Source organism: Acanthochromis polyacanthus, chromosome 13 (assembly GCF_021347895.1).
Source record: "Acanthochromis polyacanthus isolate Apoly-LR-REF ecotype Palm Island chromosome 13, KAUST_Apoly_ChrSc, whole genome shotgun sequence".
NCBI lineage: Eukaryota > Metazoa > Chordata > Actinopteri > Pomacentridae > Acanthochromis > Acanthochromis polyacanthus.
Genome location: NC_067125.1, coordinates 26925651 through 26937490, shown reverse-complemented (window position 1 = coordinate 26937490; position 11840 = coordinate 26925651). Strand labels below are relative to the sequence as shown.

Sequence of the window (11840 nt, the reverse complement as noted above, 5' to 3'; positions counted from 1 at the left end):
TCAGAGATTGTTATTATTCTATTTTTAGACTCCTATTAAAACACAGTTATACAGAACAACTGCAAACAATCACAAATTGCATCTTATGTACAGCAAGTATATATTATATATATATTTATATAATTCCTTTGCACAACAGTTTGGTAGTTGGAGAAAATAAATCAATGATATTAAAACAAATAGAAATTTGAGGCACTCCTCTCCTGACCGCCACTCTGTTCCCACAACAAATACACACATTTTTTGAAATATACACATTTTACAGTATTTTTAGAAAATGGCTTCAAATTTGTTATTGAACAGTGTTACAGTGCTTTTAAATATTTCATTTTAATCAGTTCTAATCCCCAATTTGAAGATTAGCGCTGATTTGATTTTTTTTCTTTTTTTGTTTAATTGATTACTCTTTTCAAACAACTACAAGAATAACAGTAATGAAAAAATTTGGACACAATGGGAAGGTAACCTAGTGAACACGTGTTTTTTTTTTGTTTGTTTTTTTTTTTTTTACAGTTTATTGAGCTGGATCAGAATGGCATATTGGCCATACCGCCGGGGCCATAGCCAATGGGACTGTCCAGAGACATTCCCCGCTGTCTGAGAGACTGTGGGCCCATCATACCAGACTGTGGGTGTGGAGGGCCCATCATGGGACCCTGAGGGGACATTAGAGGGCCCTGGGGTCCGAAAGGTTCCCCTGGAATCGACATGCTTCGCTGTTTAGCCTGCATCATCATGATATTCTGCTGTGCCATCAGATTGTGTGGGTGCTGCTGGGAGGGCATCATGCCGGGGTATGGGTTGGAAGGATGGTGGAGGAGGCTGTTGGCCATCATGACTTGCTGTTGCTGGAGTTGCTGCTGGGACACCAGTCCTGTCCTTCCCATCATGTGTCCAGGGCCGCACATGGGGCCCATGCCTCCACCAGACACCATACCCCTGGAGCCCCCCTGAGGAATGCCCATGCTTTGGCGTATTCCACCGTGTGAGGGGTGAGGTGGCAGCTGCTGTTCGGCCATCATGTTCTGTAGGCTCGCTAAATGGGGGTTGGATGAAGGGCCGCTGCTGTGCGGAGGGCCAGAAGAAGACAGCTGTTTGAGCAGCTGCTGTGGAGTAGGCTGCTGGGATGGTGGCCCCGAGTGTGGATTCTGATGTGGCTCACTCTTCGGGAAGTACTGAAGAGTGCTACTGGGCTTATCAGAAGGAATGATGCGGGAGAGATCAAACTCCGGGATCCCTGTGTGACTGGGTCGTATGACTTCACTCAGATCCGGCCCATCTCCCATAGGAAGAGAGGCAAATGAGTCTGATGGGTGAGAGGGACGTTGGTGAGGATGGCCTTTGCTGAGCAGGTGCAGCTGCTGATGTGGCAGAATATCCTCATTGGACTGAGAGAAATTCTGTGACATTCCTCCAATAGGCGAGTGCATGGGCCCGTGTGACGGCGGCTGCATGCGAGGAAAACCCGCCATCTGGTTCTGAGATATTGGTGAAACGTTGCAGGGCCCCATGCCGTCAGGTGCTCCTCCTCCCATCATGGCAGAATTCATGGCAGTCATGGCCATTTGGTTTGGGGAAGAAAGCACAGGTCCCGAGGCGTCATGGGACAGGTGCTGCTGACCTTGGCTTACAATACCCATCGGGCTTTGTGGATCACTGTGGGGCCCGATGGATCCCTGGGAGACCATGATCTGTGATGCCTGGGGATTCCCCATGTTTCCTAGTGACAAAACAAGGCAGATGTGTTGAGAAAAAGAAAAATCATACTGTAAACATTTAAAAAAATATATTGTACTCAACCTATAACACATATGAAGTATTTATTGGAGATCTGTTACAAAACACACAGTGAGGGTTAAAGCGGACAGAAGGTGTTTCTTATAAACAGGATTAATGCTGTAGCTGCGGCTATTATTTCAGCATAGAGGACTGAGTTGTGCACAGTGTGATGTCATGACAACCAGCATAAACACATCATGCTACAACTATATTTGTAGCAGTCTTAGTTGTACGGAAATATTTTACTTGTAGAAAGGATGATATTGGCCAGAAACAGCTACTCTGTCTGCTGTGTCCTTACATGACCTTAAATCAATACCACAAAGCTCTGTATGGTGAGTTCAAAGCCAGATCTGAACGCCATGTCAAGCAAAACAAATATTTCAAATGCTTGTGGCAGCGTTACAATATATGATAAAAGTTTCAAAATGTTCACATAACGAAAAAATTCAACAAAAATCTTTACAATGAATAGCAATTTTCAGGCTTTCAAATTAGCTTTAAACTTCTATGCCAATGATCTCATCTACAAAATCTAACTTATTATTCCCAAAAGATGCATATTTTTCCCAGTTATTCAAGTCATCTGGTGAAAATTCCAGTATTTTTCTATGTTGCAGTATATGTTGCGGAAAACCAATTGCAATGTGAGTTTTTTCCAAAATCATGCAGTTCTAATTATTACACTTCATTAATTCAGTGTTTGTCTAACAGCTTGGCAATATTTTCAAATGACAGAATAAACCAGTGCTATTCAGCTGCTTCCTCTCTGTATCAGCTCTATAGAAATGTTTCTGCCCGTTTCATTATATGCGATTATTTCCATACCTCCAATGCTGACACCAGATAGAAGAGGCCGATCTGGCAGCATCTCATCGTCGGAAGTGGCGATTGTTTTGATTGCATCATGGTAGAGAGGAGTAGAGCTGGGCATGGCATACTTGGACATCTGAGACATGATCAGAGATAAAGGATTCTGAGATGGTGGGGCATCGGGAGAGGAAGTAAATGGCATACTAGGATTCATTGAGCCTGGCTGGCTAATGGGGGTAGAGTTGGAACTCCTGGGAGGAAGTGATTGGCCTGCAAAGAAGATTAAAAAAATATTAATGTCACATAAAAAATAACAGCAATAATGATCAGAGATGCCAGTACTGGAATATCTGATGTCTTGGATTGGGGTGTACCTGTCTCAGTGGAGCTACTTCCTCCGTTGCCCACTACCTTCCCACCGGTTGGACCACCTGGACTTGGAAGAGCTGTTTTCGGAGACGTCCACCCTGGAGAGCCCACAGCCATGGCCGGGGACTTGAGTCGTCCAGGAGATGCAGACGGAGAGTGCAATCCAAGGTTGGAAGACCCCATTACCTGGGGAGACTTCATGGAAGAAGAGGAAGGAGTTCCAGCACCAGATGCAGGGGGAAGAGGAGGGTGATGCCCAGCAGAGGACATCTGTGACGGGGACTTAAGTCCTGGAGCCGAAGGGGAAGGTAGAAGAGGAGATGGCTCTTGGTTGAGGGATGGAGACTTGAGCTGATGAGGAGGAGGCACTGAAGGAGAGGTCAGGGGGTTCACATTGACTGACAGGTCAGAGGGGTGCCGCGGACCGAGGTCTGCTCCCCTAAGGCCTCCGCTCATCGGCATATGACTAAGCCGTGATGTACCTCCCATTTGATTAGGACCTTGCTGGTCAGGCCCAAACATCTCAGGACCAGGTTGTTGAAGGTAGGGTCCTTCCACCTGCCCTCCAGAGAAGGGACCTTGATTGGAAAACTGGAAGTGGCCATCAGGTCCTGGCACCATTCCCTTATTTCCTCCTCTTCCATTCTGTGAAGCCCTGATTCGTGAAATCTCTCCAGCGCCAAACATCTCACCTAAAGGTCCCCCTCCTGAATGACCCCCTCGGAGCTTCTGGGACAACATCATCTGCTGCTGAACATTCATCTGTGGGTTCATGTTCATTGGGAGGTTGCCCCCCAGAGGAGAATCCACCAAGTCTCTCATCTGAGGACCCCCTCCAGGAGAACCCATGATCTCCCGTGAAGCAGGAAAGTCCATAGGATCACCTCGAACGTTGGGCGGACCCCGGCCCATTCCTAAATTGGGAAAGTCTGGACCTCCTAGATTTTCCATAATTCTTGAGCCAAGGTTTCCTTGTTGCTGCTGTTTAGCTAATCTGTCAAGTTCAAACCTGGAAACACCCTGCATGTGCCGTTTCTCTATGATGCGAAACATTTCCTCACGTGTCAACAAATGCTCTGGGTCACCTTGCAAGTGTTGAGGAGGTCCACCAGGGTAGCAGCCATGAAAAGGACCTCCACCACTGATGTTGTTGGGCATATCATCTAACCAAATCATACCTGGGCGGGTGGGCCTTTGAGGTCCTAGGCTTTCCATTGATAAAACCGGCCCTGGACTACCAGGAAAACCCCCTCCCCCAGGCTGCCCTCTCTGCATCGGCCCCATGAACCTTGGGCCACGGGGTCCTTCTTGGTGCATGTCCATCATTCGTGCATTTCCACCCATTCCTCCAGCCATCATATTGGAAGGACCCCACTGCTGGTCTCCAGGCTTGCTGTGGTAGGGAGGAGGGGGTCCTCTCATCATCATGGGGCCTCCATGCATGCCCATCTCAGACATCATTCTAAAGTGCTGGGGATGTGTAGGCGGCTGTATTTCCTGCTGCCGCCTCTTCTCCTGGTAATATTCTTCTTGAAGTTTCCTCCAGGCCATCTGCTCTGGGGTCAGCCCTTCTGGTCCCAGTAACTGAACCATGTCGTCCCCAGGTGGAGACAGCTGGTGATGGGGGTGTTGCGGTAGGTTATGGTGAGAGTCCATTTGAGGGCTGTCCAGGGCAGGTCCACCAAGCGATTGTGTTTGGGAAATCATAGACTGGAGGGGTTCTTCATACTTCTTCATCCCTCCCATTGGGGCCAAAGCAGATGATAACAAATTACCACTACTGCAATTTCCAGAGTTATTAGTACCATTATCACTGTCCTCCAGAATACCACTCCTATCAGTATTGTTGCTATTATTTAGATTGGATGAGTTATTGGGAGCGCTGTTGTTGGAGCCTCCTGGGTCTGCAGGACCTCCACCAGCTCCGCTGCGCAGAAGCAGCCTCTCAATGTCTCTGAGCGTTTGTAAAGAGCGCTCCCTGTGTTCCAGCTGTTCTTTGGAAAGGCCATCTGTGTTCCCTGGGCCACTCCTCTGGATTGTATCACTCTGTAGGTGTGCAGAGAGGATGGAGGGACTTCCAGAGGGAGAAACAGTAGCAACAGGAAGAGGCATGCTGCCCGCACCTTCCCCATCTCCAGACCCTGGTTCTGGGCCTGCAGGCGTGGCTGTGCTCCCTCCATCTGACCTGCAGGGGACGATGCTGTTATTGCTGGAAGCTCCGCCAGGTCTGGTCTGAGAGGATTCATTATCAGAGTGTCCTGCTGATGATGGCGTGCCTGCAGGATGCAGCGGACCCCCAACTCCTGCAGAAGCCGGACGTGGAGTTCCACTTTGAGATTTAGGGGTGCCAGTGGGTGGAGAGCTGCTGGAGTTTACCTTCTCAGGCAGGTTAGGAAGCTTCCCTGATGGGTGGCCCTGTAGCAGGAAAAAAGTAGGAAAAGCTATTAAAATGCCATTATTTCACCTTGAATTGCATTACTGCTCATTCATTTCATCATTATTTAAACTGGCGTTCAAGTTGTTATAAAAAATTATATGGTATAAAGCCTATTTGTCAAACAGTATATTCACAGAGGTTTAACAAGTGACAAATAGAAAAAGGAACAAAGAGCTACCTGAGATAAAAATAGTTAAACAAGTCAACCATGCCACATGATTTGCACCTGTGGTTTTCACAGTGGCAAAAACACTTTTACTCTCCTGTGGTTATACAAACAATTGAGATCTTCAATTTGAATGTCTAACCTGCTCCAACTTGGAGTGTGGAACATTTTGCTGGTGAAAGAGGAGGATGGAATCAGTCTGCCCTTTCATTACAGCCTCTGCAGCACTGTCAAATAAAGACATAACACAAACTTAATTGTTCACTGTGGTTTCAAGCATATAATCTTAATAATAGTAACAACATCATCTCTATTTATGATGTGATGTTTGATGACTGCAAATATTTCTCACCTGTTGGCTAGGCTGGTTGTGAAAACATACACCACTTGCTGTGAAGGCTGAGGTGGCTCTGGTTTTATCCCTGGACCCACTCCACATCCCATAACCGGGCCCACTGGTTCAGACATAGGTCCAGCAGACAGGCGATCGGAGATTCCCTGGATAGGACCTGCCAGCCCTCGCTCCCCTGAAAAGAGACAGCAGTGCATCGGTTTACTTTCTCCAGTGGCAGCTTGGATTTTCAAAGCAATACCAGTGCATTCCTTTAGCTACAACATCTGAACACTAGATGGAGCTAAAACACATGTAAAGTCAAATCAGTGAAAGGGATAGTATAGCATTCCAAGCTGACATCTTCCTTTCAGTGTGTGCGAGTGCAGGATCTGACACAGCTATTGATAATTTATGGCCTCAACCTGTTGCATTCAGAGCAAATAAAACTGAGACACGGTAGGGGATTTCTGCCCGGAATTCATTCGCTGCTGTGGTCACAATAACACTATTGTTGGACACCAGCTAAAGGCTGCATGTTGTCCCCAGTGTTGAGGCAGATGGACTTACGGTGGGCTGCAGTGTGCGGCTTGTCTTCGTCCTCCTCTGTGTCAGGTCCAGAGCACCATTCATCTCCACTATATGGCTGTTTCTTCTCCAGAACACAACGCCGCTTACTGCGCATCACACCCTCTGGAGAACAACACACAAACACACATCAATACTTGGATAACAACTGTCAGACTACTGTTCTTTTAAAAGGTATTACAGATGCTATTCTGTTTTAATCATTAACCCATAACGGCATAAATCCTCCTCTGTATTTTCCAAAACTAATATTCTGTCTCTTCCAGTGTAGTCCACTGAAAGATACAGGATCCCAACTTCATCGACAAAAGTAACTCACTTCAAATCAATAACCAAATAGTCTTAAATAAAAAAGGTAATCATGCAATCATGTCTGTAAAGTGTACTATATTAGTAGTCATTATAGACTTCTATATGGATCAGTATTTTCACGCACACACTGAAGCTTATAAGGTGAACCACAGACTCATCCACACATTCTTGAACATCTCTGCAGAAATGCTCCTGTTTTTGTAGAAAAATGTCCTATGCAGGCATAAAAAAGCAGCAACAAACAACTAAATGTTTTCTTTTTGTCTGTGCAACAGTTTTGAAAACTAGAGAAGGAATCAGATGAGATGGCATCTGACCAGGACGGTACGGGAACGTCTACCGAGGCAGGTGACCAAAATGGGACGATTGTATATCCTCTCTGAACTGGGAAAACCTTGGGAGTCCCTTTGCTCTGCTAAAGCTGCCTCCACAATCTGATTCTAAATGAGTAATGGTGGATAATGACACAATAAGGCAATAGAATGTATAAAAATACAACACTTTATAGGTAAATTCTAAACACTGCAGTTGTGTCCATCTATCTACTTTCATGCTGTACTGTTTGTAAAAATTTCCCACATATATCTTGAATGTTTTGTTTAGTAGAACTTTGTCACAAGTCACCAATATGATTTTGTGGTCACAGGCAGCTACTGGCCAAGAGTACATTGTTACATCCAACCTAATACAACAGTGCATTTAAACTCTAAATGGTGACACAAGAGAAGATTACCGTCATATATTTAGAGCAGCTCTACAGCGCATTAGTCACAATGTTTCAGGTTTGTTAGTCAAAATCTTTCTGATTTGTGGATTAAAACTGCCTTTCAATAAGCACAAAAGACGAGCTCAAAAGCCTGCTAACGTAAAGTATGGAGGGAAGTTGCTATGACAATATAGAGAAAAGGACAGCAGAGGGAGGACTGCTGCCTTGTCAGAGAGAGGCAGCATGAAAGAGCTGACCTCTTGTTTTTGTTACCAGCAGTTACTGGTTTATCTAAGAGAGCTAGCTCAGTTTTTTTTTTTTTTTTTTTTTCACTGAATCTTTACAGGTTTCAAGGTTTGGTGGCAGGGTGATTTCACATAAAGAGGAGCTACGCAGTTTAGTTCTTCAACATGCAGAATAATCACAGTGAAGGAGACAGAAAAGAGAGAGACAGGAGGAGCATTTGTGGTGTGTAGAGGGAGCCAGGAGAGCTTTGCTTTCAAATGATCTTTCATTTCTTTCAGCCTCTGCTGCTCTTTGTGTTGGAACCACACCTCTGCCTCGGGGTGTATTACTGATGTTGTGAGGACATACATCTGTTAATACAGTCACATAGTGGGAACTCGCCTCAGTTTTGGGGACAAAAGGCGAAACCCCCACAATGGAAATGATCAACTTCAAAGGTGAAGATGAGGTTTAAGATTAGGGTTAAAGCTCGGTGAGTAGTTTTGGGGAAGTCTCCAGGAAATTAGTCAATGTAATGTCCTCTGAAGTGATGGAAACATGACTGTGTACGTGTGTGTTTAAAGAGAAGGTTCAAGTCATGTACAGGAAGCCCAGATGAGTTTCACAAAACACATTAATGTCATCTGCAGCCAAACCTTCGTATGAACACTTAAATAAGCAACAGCAAAACAAAATGCAAATCAGACACTTTGTGCCGAATCACGCGGACGCAAATATTTACCCAAACACTCACAAAAACTCATCATCTCCTGCTACAATAACAACCTCTCTGGGCTTGCTAAATTTTCACGACCTTGTGACAAGTCTCTCCCACTGAGCAGCCACAGAAAACCTTGTTTTTTTCATCTGAGACACGTCACCGCCGTGCAGCCATGGCACAAACAATCAAAAGCCAGGGGGAAATTCTGATGCTTCAGTGAAAGGTCAGGGCATTTCAGTAAAAGAGAAAACAAGTCCTCTCAGTCCTTACATTCACTTCCTGCTGTGGAGGAGGTGAATGCGTGTAATCTGGTATTTCGGGTAAAGATTTGGCTGATAGGAAGCTAAAGGAAGTGAACTTCTGCATAGTTAGAACAGAACCACGCTGCCTGAATGTCCCAGTTGCTGCCATGGTTTCTTGTATACTGTACCTCCTTTGGCATCTGCCTCCAGGACTGGAGGAATGGCATTTCTTGATTCACCAGAATCTATGGAGACACTCCGCTCCCGTTTGGATTTGGTTTTCAGCATCCCCCCGACGCTGCTCACTGATTGGCTGACGGCCTTCAGCCCGGGGTTGCCGAGGGAAATCTGGTTGGTTTTGACTCCATGGCTCCCAGCACCGACCCCCTTTGAACCCAAGTGGGCGGCAGCTCCCTGCTGCTGCTGCTGCTGGTTCACGCCGGGTATCTGGGATCGGCCGTCGCTGCTGACCTGCTTGCCATGATTGGCCAGTTTATTGTCTGGGTGCATTTGAATGGCTGGTGATTGAAGCGGAGGTCTGGTACGGAGAATTTCTGGGCCTGTTAGTCAGCAGAGCTCACATTGCTTACAGGCGACACTGATGGAGAGAAAAAAAAATCCAAACTCTGATTCAGATAAATCTCTACACAGCATGCACAAGGAGCAGCTAGGAAATGTAAAACAATTAACCCTCTGAACCCCAAAACCTTCTGGCAGATGTGAAAGACGTGTGAATTATACCATTTATCAGAGACAAGCACTTTTTTCCCCCCACTTTGCAACAGTCCTTGAACTACTTGTGTGACTTTTGATCTTGTCAGGAAAGCCAAATCTAAGCTTAAAAATGTGGCATTTTAATCACAGAGTGCCACAAAAAAAACACCACCTTCAGTAAAAAAAAATCTAAATAATTCTGCCATCACCAGTGCAACCAGGAAGCTATTAATTTCTCAGCTCCCACACACAGTCACATGACAAAAATTCAAAGACTTTTCAGAAAATTTGGGCTGAACTGCAGGCTGTGTATATGGAAACAAAATGAAATCTTAAATATTGTAGTAAAATATCTATAATATTTAGAGTCATTATTTTCTTTCCAGTATTGGTAACACATATGGACACTTTTTGTTAAATACATTTTTTTCATTTTTAATAAAATAAATAAAGAAATTCAGTGTTTGTTTACATTTTTATGACTTAAGGCATAACTCTGTCAGACTGCACTAAATACATTTCTGAGTTTTGTCTACTTCGAGTCATGGTTGTGTTGTTACATTAGAGGTGCAGGACTTTATATTACAGTGCAAAATGACCCCACAGTGACTAAAAATGCAGAAGGAACAGCTTGGGGTTTAGAGGGTTAATCTGAAAGCTTCTACTTCACAGTGCACACTACACAGTCTGGTTGTGGTTTAGGCCTTTAAAGAAAAGCTTTTTAGTCTGTTCACTCACCTCATCTCACCTAGACGCTCAGTTGACATACTGCCATGCTGTTCTCCATGATGCTTCACTGACCACACAGAGACCTGGGGAACAATCAGACAGTAATATCATCAGCAGAGGCAGATGGCAACCTTTACACCCTGTGCTATCTGTTAGAGTAAGTGTCCTCAGCCCGAGGGTCAACATCAGGACGGAAAAGAAGGAAGAAGGAGCTACAAGACTGATAAGACAGCAGGGCCAAAGTGTGCATGATAACTGTCACTTTAAGGGGAAGAAAGTAAAGCCGAGTTTGAGCCGGGGGAGGGAGCTGAAACTCAGAAGCAGCTCAGCAGCGTGTAAGGTCCCTCCCCCTGCCAAACACTTTGCAAACCGCAAAAACTCCGCCACACGTCCTACAGTGCTGTCTGCAGCAAAACCTCCCTCTCACTCAGACTCACTCTCTGTTTCACATTCGACGCACGTGATCTGCTTTTGACAGATTTGACTTTAGGGCCATTTAGACACACGAGCAAACCTAAAAGGTTCATCTGAATTTGTTTTTAATCTATTTCAGATCCTAGAATACAAGGTCTCCCCCCCCCTCCCCTCAGGTCTCAGCTTCTAGTTTTACTGGAAAAGTGCACGCGTAATAACAGCCTTAAAGTGAGCTGAAAAGTGGAGGACATTACCCAGCGCATGAGGCTTAACTCTCAGTTCAGATCCGTGGCTGCAAGCTGACGCCCTTTTGACACCACCACCTGCCTGTGTCCATAACCTCCAGCTTCTGATTTTAACCTTTGCTACTGGGGTGTGCTTCCCGCCGTAGAAAGAATTTGTATCCAGCATGAAAACTACTTGTACACATGTTTTCCTTGAGTCTATCCCATAAAAGCTGCCGCGCGCAAAGCACCGAGCAGTTCTTCAGTGTTTTTCAAGTCTCGACAAGACCCTTCCACACCTGTTGCTGCTGAACAATAGCTGGTCAAAACAGCTATCGCGGCCTGTTCAAAACAAACAGTGAGCCCAGATATGTGGCTGACATAATGCAGATCTCGTGTAAACATTTCCACTATTTTCCCGTTTCTGGTCGATGACACAATCCCGGCGCTGCACGCGTCAGTCGGGTCAGCTGTCCCGCTCCAGCAGAACCATATGTACGGCTCGCTCACCTTGACAGGTAATGGCAAACACAACGCCGTAATTAGTCATTAACTAGCAGCGGCTCGGCTCGGCACAGAGAGGTGCGTTGTTCACCGGCTGAGGACTTCATCACTCATTAACTCAAACAGGGACAGTCAGACGTCGCTCCTGTTGACAAAGTGTGACTCACTCGCTTTGTGCAACACAAAGGGAAGGCAGGCTAATCATATGGTGAGATGCTGACCTTCGAGTGGGCACTTAGGAACAGATAGGCCTATCTAAAATGAATACAAGTCGAGTGAATATCAAGCAGAGGCTCTGTCATGTCTGCCACAGAGATAACAAGTGGAATCAAGGTAACAAAGAAAAAGCCTAAAAAATCTTGAGTCCAGTTTTTACTGTAAGAGCAGGCACAAAAAATTAAAGGGGCGTTAAAGTAAATCTTCTGTCTCACTAGAACATTTTGTAAACATATTCAGCCTCACACTACTATTATCCCCACTTCTTGCCACATGCATGCAGTCCATGTTTAAACAATCAGTCGCAAGGAGCATTACCAGCATGACTTCAGCTTGTGTTGTTCAGGCTG

The 11840-nt window shown here is 45.4% G+C and overlaps 1 protein-coding gene across 1 annotated transcript in view; it reads right to left on the bottom strand.

Moving 5' to 3' along the window:
• bcl9l (bcl9 like) overlaps nt 1-11840 on the bottom strand; it is a 33725-nt gene continuing 21885 nt past the window's right edge. The window contains exons 2-9 of the mRNA XM_022202771.2: nt 10142-10215; nt 8878-9287; nt 6466-6588; nt 5917-6091; nt 5707-5791; nt 2967-5376; nt 2608-2862; nt 1-1720 (exon numbers count right to left, since the gene is read on the bottom strand). Of these exons, the coding sequence (XP_022058463.2) occupies nt 528-1720; nt 2608-2862; nt 2967-5376; nt 5707-5791; nt 5917-6091; nt 6466-6588; nt 8878-9199 (4563 nt within the window). The 5' untranslated portion in view covers nt 9200-9287; nt 10142-10215 and the 3' untranslated portion in view covers nt 1-527. The remainder of the gene's footprint in view (nt 1721-2607; nt 2863-2966; nt 5377-5706; nt 5792-5916; nt 6092-6465; nt 6589-8877; nt 9288-10141; nt 10216-11840) is intronic.